This window comes from Podarcis muralis, chromosome 2 (assembly GCF_964188315.1).
Source record: "Podarcis muralis chromosome 2, rPodMur119.hap1.1, whole genome shotgun sequence".
Lineage (NCBI taxonomy): Eukaryota > Metazoa > Chordata > Lepidosauria > Squamata > Lacertidae > Podarcis > Podarcis muralis.
Window position 1 is genome coordinate 50,996,653 of NC_135656.1, and position 16,569 is coordinate 51,013,221.

Here is a 16,569-nt window from a genome sequence, read left to right on the forward strand (position 1 = left end):
CAAAGTTCTTAACCCGAGGTACTATTTCTGGGTTAGCAGAGTTTGTAACCTGAAGTGTATGTAACCTGAAGCATCTGTAACCCAAGGTACCACTGTACACACACACACACACACACACACACACACACACACACACATATATATATATATATATATATATATATATATATGTCTGCTTCCCTTGTTCCCCATTTTTTAAAAACATTAGGGTATGCCTGGGCACACCTAGCACACCTCCTGCACTTGCCTGACTTTCATAGAATAGGAAATGTTGACTTGTTAGACATGAATTAGAATTAGAAATGTGAACATTTCAAGGTTTTAATGCATATGGGAAGCCATCTAGATATTTATCTTCTTGTTTTTAATCTGTCTTTACATGCTTTTACTATTGTACATAGCTATTTGCCTTTTTAGCTCTCCTCTGAACATTCTTTTAATGGCATAAACTCTTACATGACTCGATAAGAAAACATAAATATCCCAAACTACCATTTTCTATTCAGAGCCTAAGATAAAATTGTACCATAAGCCCAAATTTTTCTTGCATCCTTTATGCAGAAAAACATAGGTAAGAAAGTGAAATGTGTTTTAATTCCTTTATATTTATCACTCATAACTTGTTGGGTTGGTAAGTTACATCTACTCTGTATTTCATTTTTGAGCTTTTTGTTTAAAAAAAATCAATATTCACAAGGAGGAAAAAGCACTCACTGTGGTATAGCTTCTCAGTAATAATATTTAAACCTCTGGAGCTGGGGGAAGGAGGTGGTCATTACACACTGTTCAGGAGTTTAAGCATAAACAGTAGTAGAATCAAAGAACATCTCAAGGATGTAAGGTTGATTTTATTTAAAACTTTGTCACTTAACCCTGTTTCTTTTTCATCTCTTCTGAAGGTGCTCTTACTGAGTGCTATGACGAACTGGGAAACCGATACCAGCTTCCTGTCTACTGCCTGGCCCCGCCCATCAACATGATAGAAGAGAAGGGTGATTTAGAGACTCTGGATATTCCCGATCCACCACCTAACTCGGGTCATGAATGTCAGCTTCGTTTACGCCTCTCAACAGGCAAAGACCTCAAACTTGTGGTCCGCAGTATGGACACTGTCTATCACATGAAGAGAAGACTGCACACAGCAGAGGGTGTGGAGCCCAGCAGCCAGCGGTGGTTTTTTTCAGGCAGGCCCCTGGCAGACAAAATGAAACTGGAGGAGTTGAAAATACCAAGGGACTATGTGGTGCAAGTCATTGTGAGCCAGCCCTTAACAAACCCCACCCCGGTGGAGAACTGACTTTGCCTGTATGTTTCTCTTTTCCTTTTCTGCTCTTCTTACCACATGGGAACTTTTTCACTATTTTTGTTCTCTCCAACTGGTGGGTTGGTTCTAAACAATGACCAGCAAAAATTCCATCTGTGATGGAGCTTTAAGGGGGAAACACACACACATGCAAGCACACACACGTTCCTAAACTGCCCCTGGAGACTTTGCCCAATTTAGGAATTCTTGACACCACAGTAAGACGTTCTTAACAAAGTAAATCTGGAACATGTGTGTGAAAGAGATCCTGAAGTTTACAGAGGATGATGTTTAAAAAGTGGTTTGAACTATAAGTGAAGTACTGATCCATAAAAGGGAAAGGCACTTTTAAAAGGATTAAACCAAACTGAAGTATTTTGTGAAATCAGCATCACTTACAGTTCAGCCAATCAGTGTAGCTGCTCTGGTAAATCTAGTATGCTGTGATAATTGTAGGGATTGTGTCTATTCTAGTTTCACATTAGCTCTACAAGGCTAATATTTAAATGGGATGGTGAAGGATTCTGGGACAGACTATCAGGTGCAATCTGATTAGTATGGATGATCCCAAATTAAAGTTTTTTGGTATATACTGAAATAGCAAGCAATAGTGATTTGCCATTGCTCGCTTCAGTATGTGCTAAATATTGCTCTCTGAAAAATTAGGCTATTGTTTAGCAAATATATAATGTTACATGGAATTGCAGTTACCGTATACTTCTGTATCTAGTTAAAAAGCTTATTATTTGAGGTTCACCAGCCTGAGAAACAAAAACAAAAGATGGCACAGGACTTATTTCACTTAGTATGTTAGCCGATAATGTTTAGGCCCAATATAGTGATTTTAAACCCCCTTTATTCACAGCAATAGCTATTAACATACTACAGAAGAAAAGCACAGGAAGCCCTGTCATACACTTCTGTAAGGTAAGGGTGTGCAACTTGCTTGACAGTATCATATATCTCCCCACTGATCTTTATGTTGCTTGGCATAACTGGGACTCAGATGCATCATCTTATTCTGCTAAGTGATTACACACACACTTGACCCTTGGGGGAAGAGATGGGAATAATGATTGAAAGTTAGGAAGATATTGTAGATTGTTAAATCATCTGATCTTTCCTTTATACCATTAGATCTTTCAATATTTTGGGGGGAGTTGTATATTGCAAGAATATTTGTATTACTATTCCACAAATATCAGGGGTTGCTTACCAGTGGGCCTCCAGAAATTGTAGGATCCCAGTCCCAATCAGCCCCAGTCAACATGGCCAACGATCAGGCATGATGGGGCTTGGAGTCCAGCAGCTTCTGGAGGGCCACAGCTTAGTTGCTCCTGACCTAAATACTTTTGTATCTTGCTGGTGATGGGTAGCTTACAGAAAGAAGTGGATTGAGTTGGTTTGTGAAAAGCAGTGTGCATATTTCAAGTATTCTTTATCTTCCCTGCCATGGCTTCAGTTACACTTAATCACACACATTCATATGACAGTGCATATGCAGTGCATGTATGTCAGATTGATGGGCCACTTTTTCTACTTGGCAGATTTATCTGAAACATCACAGTAACCTTAGCAATATCACACAGCATTTTCCCTTCAGTATGTGAAAGCAAGCCATTCTTTAGAGTAGGAGGTATATCCTTTTAAGAGGGCTTTGGGCAAGATTGATAGCAGTCCAGTTAAATTCTGTTGAGTAATACTGAACAAATCAGTCCTAGCAATGTGCATCTTTTGAAAAGAAGTATACATAACTCTTTTGTTTAGATTCTCTGTGCTTTTTGTTGTCCCTGACCTGGTTCACACATGACACGAAGCCAAACCATGGGCTTGTCGGAAAAAGAGCAAACGTGGGTTCCCAGAGAAAAGATTGTGGCTGCTTTTCTCCTCCTCCCCTTGGTTACAGCTTGCGGTTTGTCTGGAGCAAGAGAAACCATGAACTTGGGTTCAGACGGAATGCTCAGCCAAGCCATAGCTTAGCTCACAACAGTGCAGCAGCAGGACTGGAAGGGGAGCAAAGCGACAGTGATTTTCTCTGGGGGAGCCTGCTTGTTTGCACTAAGCTATGGTGCAGCTTAATATTACATGTATACTTGATCATTAGTTCTGTTCTTTTGGTGCGGTCATGTTCCTGTTAGCACCACTATTATTAATCATTTTTCAAACAGAACTCATTAATATTCTTCTTGCTAAGCACTGAATCTACTTTACAGTTATTTTTATCTGTGAAAAGGCATGTTTTTGGTCCACTGATGGAACAATCTAGGGTGGACCTCTTCCTCTCTGCAGTGAGGAGAGCTACAATACTTAAGTGTCCTATAACTAACCTAGCCTTACTCGGGTTATCTTGCTGTGATAACTAGAAACTAGAACAATGAAACATTAAGATTTAAAATTATATCGCATTTTCAGTGTAGGGTAGGTTGCAAAGTTTCTCAAAGGAGGTTTCTCTTTTTGGAAATCAGTTCAGACTTGGAACCACTTGCCATATGAATGTATCATTGTGTGTCACAACCACAGCATTCTTCTGGGCACAGTCGCATACTGCAGGGTCTTTCAGTGTAGTTTTGGCCAGATGGCAGCAGCATACAGCAAAAGGGTATCTGTCTTCTAGGGATTTGTTAAGTTCCCCCACTTTCTCAGATACCATGTTCACTTGTGCTAATATTAGGAGCAAACACTTATATTTTAGAAGTTCAGAAGGATGCAGATCCTTCATTTGTCACAAAGGGTGCATGCTAAACAATTGACTAAAAAGCTAAAATATTTAAGGCAAAATCTTTTTTTTTTTTTTTTTTTTATATTTAAGGCAAAATCTAATGTCGTTGTGACTCTTTTTGAAGTCATTCCACATGTACTGAAGTGAAAAGGAATGCTAGACTGCTGCATAAAAACTCTAAATGCTGATTTTTGGAGAGGCATCCTAGGTGTTGATCCATTTAGTTGGTACCAGTTAGTTTCTTTGTAATTTCAAAGTAATAAACTTATTTTGTGCACACCACAGCCATTACATATCACAAAAAGTATACCTTGCAAAATAAAAGTATGTGTCTAGTGGTCTCATTTTTCCCAAGTTAAACGGACAAAAATAATTTATAGATATTAAAATTGAATTGAGCTAAAAATAGGCTGATAACTTCTGTGACGACTTCTGCCCTTTTCGGAATGTGTTCAGGATTGCTTGAAATGTTTTCAAGCCACGTTGCTTGATGGCTGGGCCAGCTCCAGGTTTGTGATGTGAGGCTCACTCAGCCAGATGCCTTCCAGTGGGCCACTTCTCATACTTCTGATGCCTGGAGGAAGGCAGTAGTAGCTGCTTCTTGCTGCCATTGACAGAGCGAATGAGCAAGCAACAGTCACTGCTGTTCTCAGCCACTATTGCCACTTGCTTATCTGAGTGGCAGGTTTGCCAGTCATCTTTGACAAAGGGGGCGGGCATCAGTTATGGCTTCTGCTGTTCTTCAGTGGCCAGTGTTATGGGTCAGGTGATAATGATGGGCCCATGACAGCTGCTTAAGGATGCTGACCCATGGGACTGGCCATGCTTGATGAAGATGGGTTTCCAACATGAATTCAGGTATTCAGCATGTATTTGGCAAAGAATATGAGTCCTCGACTGTAGAATGCTCTGTGGTAGTCAGACTTTTCTTAGGGAACAAGTTACAAGAGGGTGTTGGAGTAGCTCCACTTACCTCTGCCACAAGTTTGCTTCCATGAATGCAGCTCTACAGTTCTTAAAAAATGCAGTCACCTTCTCCGACAGATAATTTCACATCGGTGTGTGTGCGCATGTGTGTGAAGAAATAAAAACGTGTGCTTGACACTTTTTAAGCTGATGACATGTAAATTTCCAGATGATGCTGCACTGAAAAATGGGAGCTGCACTCCCACTTCAGCAGTTAGAATGGAACAGCTTGAAAGGAAAAGGTCATTATCCCTACAGTTGGAATGGTGGTGAAATTCCTCCAAACTGTGATGAAGGACCATATTGGAACTTGTGCACGCACATATGCACAATAAATCAATATACCTCCCTTTTGTACTGATGGCAGGCACTCAAGGATTGCTTGTCTTTCATAAGCATAGTGGTGACTTAACCACCTCTCAAACTCTAAACAAAAGTAACTCCTCAGGTATCGTGAATAGTTTTTACTTTGAGTGGAAATTGCATGCATCTGTTAACCAAGTAGGAGTCTTAGTTTCTTGCTTACTCTTACTCTTTCCTGCTCTGGAAAGAACTGGGTTTTTTAGGGTAAACTTGATTATAAGTCAGGAATATCCCTTTCACCTAATGTTGTTCATCTTCACCCAGCAGTTAGAATAAGCGAGGCAACTGGATTTTCATTGTTTTTAATCTCCAAGGCCGAGCAATTTCATTTATTACTTTTAACAGAAGACTAATTCAAGTAAGCACTGTTGCATGCATTTAACGTTTTATCAGCATGCAGATTGGATTCTGACCTGTGCCAGCTCATTCCCATCGTTGGAGTCGAAGCTTTGCCTCTTCTGCAGACATACATGCACACACTCACATACATTCTAAAGACAGAACACTTGGCATAGAGCTACCAAGGGCAAACAAGCAAACAGTTACAATATTGTTCTTTACAGTTTAACACATTTATACGCCATTTCTGATTTACCTTCTCCCCTTTGCTAGTGAATTATATCTACAGACATATGGTGGTGGCAGGTTTGTTTAGCACAGAGCTTTGGTTTTCATGCTTGTTATTGCAGACGTGTCACTAGTACATGACCCAGAAGTAATGGACTCTCTGTAATCTGTCTTGGATGAGCTTGAAAGGCAAAAGGACAGTAGCGCTGTTGATACTGCATTATGTAAAAAAGCGGGTTGCGAGGAGAATGAATGCATAGGAGACACATACTGCTTACTGTGCTCCATCCTATTCTGAAAACAAAACATGTGACTAGAGCTTTGGCTTAGTACATTAGTTGCATTGGCATTACACAAAATTCTACCACGAGACAACGAGATTAAGAAAATGATCACATTAAAAGCCATGATTGTAATTCCCTTGATCTCTAAACTTTAGAGAGACGAGGTATTTGGGAAAGGGTGTAGTGTGAAATTGCAGTGTAATAAACGGGGTTTTGAGAGGATTTTGATGGACAAAGATAATACCTCTTTTTTTCAATACTGTAGTTTCATTATTCATTTTACAAAAATAATCAGGATTCAGATTGATGTGATGAGAGCAATATATTCAGCTGTGGCACAATGCGTTTTGATAAAACAAGATTTTAAGTGTCGCTCGCAAGATGGGCAAATGGGCCTTCATGTTTAGTGCATTGCTCCTTAGGGAGAAAATATAACAAAAACATATCTGGTAGGTTAATGCAATTTTGTGCTGTTTTTGAAAATCATTTTAGGATTGCAGTCATTGACATATCTCTTAATTTGTCTCAGAGTGTTAGTTATGCATATCGGATGCCTAAAACTATTTGGTTTTCTAACAGCAGTTCTTTTGGTCTTTACATGACTGTCCCTGGCTAGGTTGTTTTTGCTTAAGATTATATGGAGCTTTTTGGGGGTGCATTTCTTCAGCTGTCTGCAATAATATTCCATTTTCAGTTTACTTCTCTGACAACCCTTTTCCTGAGTGTTTTTTTTTAAACAAAAACACCACCACCACACACACAATTTGTACCCAACAGTATGTAAATGGTGTAAAGAAATACAATATATGGGAGTTGTAGAACTGAATTTAGAGGCAAACCATGCCTTTTCAACATCTTGTATTCTAAAGCAGGAAAATAGGAAAATGCAACACTTGTGACGTTACTGATTCTTTTGCCTAATAGCAATGTATCCAAGACTAGTGTAGCTGGTTTAAAAATATCTCTGTGTCCAAGAAGTATTTTTAATTTAATTCAGCGGTTTATTTTTATTTCCTTCCTGTCTCTTCGCTTTTCTTTCTATGTAGACTCTGGTCCCATTTATAGGAAGACTTAAATCCAGGGCTGTGACTCCCCTTTTGAAAGAGGAGTGCACTGTGATGCATGCCAGCAAGCTTATTTAAGTACTAAGAGTATGAAGATGGCTTAATGGTTTGGTTTTTGTTTGTTTAAATACGGTTGGTTTCCTAAGGAGGTTGGAACCTCATTGCTCTGAATGGCAGTCTGTGATGAAATAGACTCATGTCCTTCGGCTGAGGACACTATGTATTAGATACTTCTCAATATTGTGCTAATTATCTCTGGATCAGAACCATGTTGTCAATTAAAAAAAAATGCAAGCATGGTCGTTTTCATTATGAATATTTAAAATTCACCTGACACTTTTAATCCCCCTTTTTCTGGCAATTGAATCTAGCCAAAGATGGGAAAGGATTTTTTGATTATTATTTTTTAACAATTTGCTGGGTCTTAAACTCAAAAACAGTGAAATGGTCTTCTGTCAAGGGTCTTACCAGTGCCTCTCCTCTCCATGTCCTGGGAACGTCTAGAAACTGGAGATCGCCTTTTGAGCAATGCCTGAAATTGTGTACTAGGCAGCTGGAGGTGTGTAAAGACATTCTTCTCTAATGTGTTACGAGCAAATTACTTGGAATTAAATGTCCTATTTGCCTCTTGGTAGTGGCTTCCAAAGATGGCTGGTACCATCAATTTGTATTTCTTGAATAAAAATCTTCTCTTTTCTGGTAAATCTTTTTTTGTACAGTGTTTGTTCTGTGCCATGTATCAAAAGAAGCATTCTTGTTACATAGGTGGTTGGCAATTGGGTACCAATACAGAGAAACACAGTTTTCAGTAGCTAAAAAGGGAAGTCTGATTAGGGGAATTCCAATGATGTGGCACTTCCCCACTCCTCCTCCGTACAACTTTTATAAAACTAAATCTTTTAGCTTTGTACATGCAGGATGTGCGAAACTTTTCTTACAGTCTCCTTCAGCCCAAAGGTGAAATGTCTGGAAATGCAGTTAACATTTGGGTTAGCCTTTTCAAGGTGCACTATATATTTATACTGTACCTATGTTGTGCTGACATTGCAGTAGTATGTGCACACCTTTAAAATTCTATAGCAAAGCACAAATAGGTTCTTTTTTGACCAATTAAATGAAGTAAATCAGTGTAGCATCATGATTTCCTAAAAGTCAGGAATATGCTGTATAGTACTCTATGTATTAAACAGAAAGGAAAAACAACAAGAAAACCTGGTTATTATTATTATTATTATTTGGCTTTTAAAAATAAAATTGGTACTGGAGATGCCTTGCCTTAAAATACAAACTCTGTGTCCTTTTTCTCTTAACCCAACATAGCTGCAAAATGCCTCTTGTGTCTCTTCTGTCTTATTGGAGTCCTTAGGTCAGTGAACGGTCTGTATCATTACAGAAATGCTTTGGTATACCCAGCTAGCAAAATATAAGGCTTTCTATAGAGATCTTAGTAATGGCAGTCACTGGCAATCCAATCACAGGCCAGCAATTAACCCTTTATATCATTCTGGGTTTAGTTTTTAATTTCTAAAACGGTTTATGCATGTGAGCATAAACTAAATATGGCTTTAGCATAAATTTGATCCATACCAGTCAATCTGATTTGAATCATCCTTGTTAGGAAGTTCAGATGAGCTGCTGAATATATTAAAATTATAGCCATGGTAATACCTAGATAATTGCCTTAAATTCAGGACCCCTTAGGGAGGTGGGGAGAGAGAGCAAGAAAACAGACACTAACTGCCTTTGAGAAAAACCCGGAGGTTAAATCTTGACAACCAGAGATGGTGATTATTTTGCTGATATCTCTTCATCTCTGGGAAGAGTAGAATTTAAGCAGGTATAGCATGACAACTGAGAGTACAGGATTGGAAGATCCTAGTTTACACCTTGCTGCAGCCATTCATTCACGAAGTAACCTTTGGCAGGACACCTTACATTGCAGTGACCCCTTCAGAATTTGGCGCGTCTCTATTTCCTTTTAATTTTTTGCCGCACAGGTTATGCTTTCTTTCAAACTGCAAGTTATCTGAATGTGAGAGGGGAGGGGTTTCCCCTTTGCTAACCTTAATACAAAGTAGTTGTTATTTCTGTTGATCTAAATGAACATCTTGTAGGGTAAAACATTTCCTTGTCCCTCCCTGCAGTCTCATGGTCTGGAGGATGTCCTCTGAAATGATGTTCTTGTGATGCCCAGATATCTGATTGTTTTGATCACCACTATACCTAAAAGACCTCAAACTTGCCCAACCCTTCAGATGAAGGCCCAACCTGCGTCTGAAGCTCTTTCTGTCATTCTACGTTCAAGGGAGGTCCAAAGGATGGCAACGTGAGAAAAGGCCTTTTGTAGTAGCCACCCATTTTACCCAGGGAAGCCTGCCTGCAATTGCTTCGGCACCAGGCAATGACATTTTTGTTTTCCCAGGTATTTGGCAAGCACTGAGGGTCTGAACTGGCCGTGACTGAACAAGACCTTGAGGTCGTAGTGGATAGCTCAATGAAGATGTGGACTTAGTGTGTGACTGCTGTGAAAAAGGAAAATCCCATGCTGGGGATCATTAGAAAAGGAATTGAAAATAAAACTGCTGATAATTATGATGCTGTTATACAATCCATGGTCCAACCTTTGTTCTGCATTGAGTGCTCTCCCTTGGGTCCCACTGCTGTCTGAGAAGGGTCTCAGCAAAAGCCTTCTTGGTTATATTCTGCCACTGTTTTTAAACTCTCTTGAGAGCTCTTGGGTTTACAACTTTGTCTGTAGGTGACACTTTAAACTCTTGTGTCATACCAATGTATTACAATAGAATATTGGACAATATTCAGCTAAATGTTTGTACTAGCGCAGTGGGAATTTCCAACTCCCCATGCATATCCTGCACCTTCTCCAAATTTGTTCTAGAGGGTTGAGAAACTCCACAGAACAGTTTGGGGGGAGGAGAGGAGAGGAGGGTAATGTTCTATTGTGCCCAGATAAATCCCTGCACTGATAGAACATTCCTCCTAGTGCTGCATTGAAAAAAGCAGGGTGTGCATTTGTGGCAGGAGAGTGGGGGGGGGGGGGAGAGATATGGCCACAGATTCTCACTTGGGGTTTTGTCAATGGAATTGTCCCATTAGCAGAAGGATGTCTGACTACACAATGGGATTTCTTCTCTTCCGCTGCCGCCAGCCCACCCCCACCCACACCCACCCCGCCAATGCCATGTTTTGGAGAGTTCCCTCTATCCTCCAGGGCAGGCTGTTGCGGTGGGGAGCAGAAAGAGGAGGGGGGAAAGTCAGTGTGGGTCTTCTTGCAGTAAGAATAAACAATCTAGCATCGATGGCTCTTTTTTGAAAAACCAACCTTTATTTATTTAGAAAGTTATTGTGTTTATATAGCCCAACACACATTTTTATTCTCACTGTTCTCTTCTGATCTTTGTAAACAGCCTGCAAATTGTTTTTAATGAGTGTTTATCGTGTGTTCTGCTTCATGTGGTGTGGAGACGGGTTGTTTCGTTTTTAAAATTTCTGGCTGCCGGGGAAGCAACACTCTTTTCTTTCATATGTAATTAAAGGTCACTGAAAGAAAATTCAGATAATGATTCTGCTTCTGCTGCTGCAGCTTCAGCCTTAGCTATCTGCTTCCTCAGTTTCTCCCTTGCCTTCCTCTGTTGTCTGTCAATGCAGAAGATAGTGAACATCCTGAACTCCTTGTAGTTCAGTTGCTGGTGATGGAAAGGAAAAGGTAATATTGCAGTTTAGTGAAATATTAATGGCTAGTTCATAAGCAAGTATTCTATGGGAGGAACGTGGCGTTTTCCATCCTTCCCTTTATGTCTTCTCTCTGCCCTTCTGAGGTGATCTTGAAGGTAAACCTCTCTAGTCAAGTATTTTTTTGTAGGCATTATGGCCTGCATTATCAAACGGACAAGTGGAATTTCTTACATGTGTTTCTGTAACGTCTGCTACAATTAACTCTGAATCTTAGATGGGTAAGCAAATCTAAGGCTAGCATGCCTTTCATGTGTGTGGTATGGTTCCTGCACACAGAGGAACCAGCAGCTTCATGAGGTGCTGCCAAGTTGATAAAAGGGTAGGTAGGCTCAATGGAGCTCAGGATTATGCATGGTATTCTTGTGAACATAAACTAATCCTACCATGGACTTCTGAATGGGGGTGTGGAACTGGATGTGGCTGGCGACTGGATTTTTTTAATTTAAAAACACACACCATCCCATCATGCCAAGTTTGATGGGTGGGCAGGACTGCCACCCACCTGTCAATCACATGACATCACAGATGTGCGAACAATAGTGCGTGTTGTTGCAGTCTTAGATGAGGCTTCTTCAGCCTAATGAAAGTCAAAGACTTACTAAGATGGAGCAATATAGGTGGGGAGGGGAGGGACCCACACATGGGTATAGCCAGGATTTTTTGGGGGGGCAGGACTTTTGTTAGGGGGGGAGAACTGATGTGATTGGTCAGTTAAGTATTTTTATTGTTTTACTGCCCCTCCCTGCCCCGCTTGGCTATGCCCCTGAACCCACATATCCCCAGGCATTTGTTCTCTCACTCTCACCTACCAACAGACACACACAATGTTACCTCATCACCAGAGATGTCAAAGTCCTTGAATATCTGACTCAGCTCGGTCTTTTTAATATTAAAGAGGAAGCGAGTGGATTGGAACTCTGCTGGGCCGACTGTGTGCCCTCCATCAATGTCCAGCAGCTCAAAAACTGGATGACAATGACGATACATGAACTGCTTTTCAAGGTGGTTCTGATCCCAGAAAGATAAGTTAGAGTAGAAATTAAGTTTCTTTAAAAATAAATAAATTCCAGCAGTATAAAACCCAAGCATTGGCACGTATGTTACTCTGATGTTATGGGGGGGGGGGGGGAATATGACTTTTTAACATTCCTCATCTGCACATTTCGGTATTTGTGTTTTGTTTTCTTTGAGGTTGCTATTAAGAGCAATGGGACCATTGTCTCAAATGGTGAAACTAGGATAAACCTCGCTGACGAGAACAGAATTTGTAGTCTCCAAAATGCAGTGGTTCCTGTAGGAACTGAAGCACTAGATTTGCCCAGATCAGTTTAATGAAAGATGAAATTGAGGTTGTCCAAGAACTTTGGAACTGGCAATGCATTGAGAATCCTGCACAGTATGATGTCTTCTCTTGGTGTCCATTCCTCCTCCCACTTCCTCATGTGCTGGCTTCAGTGCAGAGATCCTAATCCTCCCTCAGATGCCAGCTTCAAAGTAGAGATCTGATTTAAATATTGGTTTACTAACCGGGATCTTAAACCACAATCTGATCCAGCTTAGTAAGCCACCATTAAATCAGAGTTCCCTTTTATGAATGTAATGGAGACTTCTGTTTAACACAAACTAGCATCTTTGTATTAAAGCTGGGCAGGGTGGGGTGGGTGGATGCGAGGGAAGGAGAAGGGGAGCAGTGTGCAGGCCTGACAATTTCCAGCTTCCTCAACCATGATCATACCTAATCAGTGGTTGGCCAAACTTGGGCCTCCAGCTGTTTTTGGACTACAACTCCCACCATCCCTAGCTAACAGGACCAGTAGTCAGGGATGATGGGAATTGTAGTCCCAAAACAGCTGGAGACCCAAGTTTGGCCAACACTACATTAGGATGAACAAAGGGATGGACTCACAATCTTTTGTGGCCCAGGCACACATATGGAAATCTAAAACCGTCATAGACACTTCAAAATACCCATTTCACAGAAGAATAAATAAAATGTGGGAACAAGCTACCCCTCCCCAAGGCAAGCAAATGCACTTTAAAGGGGGGGGGGGGAGCTGCAGGGGGCATTGACAAGCACCACAGCGGGTGTCTGGGAGTGTACTGACACCAATGGATACCACATTAGTGATACCAGAACTAAGGTTTGTTTGTTTTTTCTTAGTGCTCGGTGGGCATGTATTCTCTCTGGCTCCATATTACATTTAATGCCCCCTATTCAGCTAAATAGAATTCAGAACATACTGTACTGCCAGAAGCATCACCCTTACCCCTACCCCAGCCCAGCCTGGAATTGCTAAGTTAACTTTACCTCATGGGACATTATGATGCACACCAACATGTAGAATTCATCAAAGTTGACCTCCCCTTTGCCATCCCAGTCCAGTAGGTCAAACACCAGCATGATCTGAGCCTTGCTCAGGTCAGTTACATAGTGGAGAAAGTTGTAAAACTGCAGATCTGGGGGAAATCCACATAAAAATGTGTGTTTTAAATATGTCCTTAAATACATCCTTAATTATATATTCATCTCAGGATACAATGTGGTTTCCCCACAACAGAACGACCAGGAGACCTCTTTTCACTGCCTTGTAAATCAGAGCATGCTCTTAATATTCAACTTCATCTACAAGAAAGGACTAAGCACTTTCCCAGGAATTGTAAGTTTAGGCAATCAGACTACAGGAGAAGGTGATTGGTGCAGGTTGCCTCCATTACTTTAAGACTCAATGAGAGCACCTGCTTACAATAGATATGGCAGAGGGGCAGGGACAGTTTAGGCCATATCTCATTGCTCAAGAGCAAAGCCAAAATCCACACAGTCTTGAGGCATGTGCGAAGCTCCAGTTATACTGAGCATCTTGGTAACACACTCCCCTAGCAATAAATGTTCCCACAACATGGAAATCAGCTTCCCCCTTTGGATTGATTGACACAAAATGTTTGGCATGCATTAGTTGGAAAGAGACGTACCGTTTCATTTGCCTCGCGTAATCCTCAAAGTGTATGGGCAGTGCAATCTGAGGTCTGAAAGTGGTCGCAGAACTAGTACTGATGCTCATTAAAGAGCCATCAATTGAAGATGATTTTACTTGAAAACACATACTCATCATATTGTGCTTATATTCAAAGCATAAGTTAGGAGAGGCGATATTCAGAAACAGCCACTCCTACGTTTGCCCCAGGAATGGATTATGAGCAGATGAATTCTGAGCTCCAACATTGAGGAGCAGCTAGATGCAACAATGACACTTCAAATCACAGTATGCCAGCAGGAGACTGAACCCTCCTGCAGCCATGCTTTGTCGCTCAAAATAGCTTTTTAATAAGCCGTTTTTCTTCCAGTGTGGGTTTCTTCCGATTTTTAAAAAACTATAGGTTTTTTTAAGAAAACCTGTATATTTTCAGCAGGTGGAAGGCAAAGGAAAGAGTTCTGTTCTCCACAGCCACCCGCCCTACACTTAAATCTCCAAACCACACCCTGTCACGTTATAGGAATTTATTGTCAGACCCAGTTCTGCATGTTGGGCTGCTGCTATTAAACCTAATTTTCTGCTGCTGTTAAACCTAGTTTTGCCCTCTGAATTCCAGATACTAGGGACAACGAAGGGAAAGTTTATGCCTCCACATTTTGTGTGTAAACTTCCCAAGGGTACCTTGCCCACACAGCAGTGCTAACAGTGTACCCTCCCAGATATTTGGTCCAGTCTGGGGTGGTTCTTTTTATAATCTGGCTTGTGGCCAAACCCCTTAAGAATGAAAGACCACAGGCTTCATTTCTGAAGACATCCTTCAGAGTTCATGCGCTCTGCTCTGATCCCCACCTCCCTCTTCCGATCAGTTAGCGCGTGAAGTCCCTCTTTCTAGCTGATCTGAGGGGCAGCAACTGCTAGAAGGCAAAGTGAGATGATGCTGGGAGTTTCAGTTCACACCTTTGTGGCCTAACTTTAGCTGCTGTGTGAAACTTACCATTCAGAGAATTATTTTTGTGAACATCGAGCAGTTGAAAGTAGGACGCCAGTGCCCTTGCGTTTCTGACAGATAACAAGCAGTAGATTTTATCCAAACACAGAAAGTGCAGGAAGCATTTGGGTTTCAGCTTCATTTTGCCGACAATGAAAACCGTTCACCTGCGGAACGCTGGCAGGTATTCATGGCGACGCCTGCATCACAGTCAAAGAATTCCACCTTGGAACCAGAACAGGAGGATGAAAAGAGGGGGGGGACCCCACCTTCTACCATGTTCAAAATGGGTGCTCTCTGCCATAACAGACCCAGGAGCAACACATTACCGAAACTGGAAATGATCTTGGAGCAGTCCACAGGAAATTGGGGGGGGGGGGGGTTCCACATTGAAATCAGTTGGATTAAGGCTGGGAGCGGAAACTCTGAGTCTCCGGACTACAGCTCCCATAATCACTGACCATTGGTGGGGGTGGGATGATTTGGAGTCCAATGGCTGAACATGCTCCTGCTCCGTGGATTAAGTATTGATCCGCGCATTTTACCTTCCCTCAAATTGCAATCTTCAAGGTGAAGGTAGAAACAGAAAAGGGATAGGGGCAGAAAGTTTACTGCACAGGTTTGGGCTCCATAGCTTGTGTGCCCAGTAGGATGGTCAGTTGAAAAAAGCAGACTGGACCCCTGCACCTTTAATAATCAGGTAGAAGGGCAAATTTCAGCATGTGTAACTAGCAAAGCAAGCAACACCTGCATCAATTCCTCCTCTACACAGCTCTTAAAGGTGCAGGAGCCTCATCTTATTTTTTTCACCTGACCACCTCTGAGTCTTTTCCACAATCCTGATGTAAACTTTGCATGGACTGCCCTTTAGTATTGTAGACTTGGAAGGGTCTTCCTGTATAAGGAAATGTCATGAGAACATCTTACATTTCCGGGTAACATCATCCTTCGCCCAGGGCCCTCTAGAGTGGTGTGTTAGCCCACAATGGCCCAGATAGGTCAGAGGAATTGAGAGAGAGTTGCTCAAGGCCACCCAGGGAGGTTTGAAGCTTAACAGAGATTTGAAAGTGGCTTTCTCACATTATCAGCTGCCTGCTCTCATTGCAGGGGCTAGGTGGGGTTTCCCCCTGTTGGTATCAGTCATTGTTAATCTTTCTACACTGGGCATCGTGAACTCAGGGCATCACAAATTACTTGTTTTTGCAATTAATATTTTTTTTAAAAAATGTATATCTTGTTTTTCATCCCCAAAAAAGGAAACACGAATTACAGCTAACAGCATACAAAAGCCCACAACATCAATGTAAAACAAAGAATAGTAACAACTTATAACCCACCAAGCAGAACAGTCTACCTGCCACTTATGGCAGGCTCTCAGGGCTTAGATCTTTATTTGTGCTTTCTTCCTGGAGTTGCAAAAACAGGGTTCAATATCTGACAGGCTACAATGCTTAGAAATCTGTCTTATACAGAGTCAGACCTTTGGTCCGTTTAGACCATACCATCTATTGAATACTGGGAGTGAGGAACCTCGGTCCTGGGGGTCAAATGCTGCTATTTAGGCCTCTCTTTCTTGTCGTTGGTACTCTC

The 16,569-nt window shown here is 41.4% G+C and overlaps 2 protein-coding genes across 2 annotated transcripts in view; one reads left to right on the plus strand and one right to left on the minus strand.

Moving 5' to 3' along the window:
• UBTD2 (ubiquitin domain containing 2) overlaps positions 1-7,970 on the plus strand; it is a 44,481-nt gene extending 36,511 nt beyond the window's left edge. Inside the window, exons 3-4 of the mRNA XM_028717696.2 lie at positions 900-4,075; positions 4,113-7,970. Coding sequence (XP_028573529.1) covers positions 900-1,297 — 398 coding nt within the window. The 3' untranslated portion in view covers positions 1,298-4,075; positions 4,113-7,970. The remainder of the gene's footprint in view (positions 1-899; positions 4,076-4,112) is intronic.
• Positions 7,971-10,594: 2,624 nt separating this feature from the next.
• On the minus strand, positions 10,595-15,124 carry EFCAB9 (EF-hand calcium binding domain 9). Its single transcript, XM_028717698.2, has 4 exons — positions 14,986-15,124; positions 13,328-13,476; positions 11,851-12,027; positions 10,595-10,970 (listed from the first exon to the last, which is right to left on the minus strand). The coding sequence occupies exons 1-4, from the start codon at positions 15,119-15,121 to the stop codon at positions 10,815-10,817; spliced, it is 618 nt and encodes a 205-aa protein (XP_028573531.1). The 5' UTR covers positions 15,122-15,124; the 3' UTR covers positions 10,595-10,814.
• Positions 15,125-16,569: the final 1,445 nt, after the last annotated feature.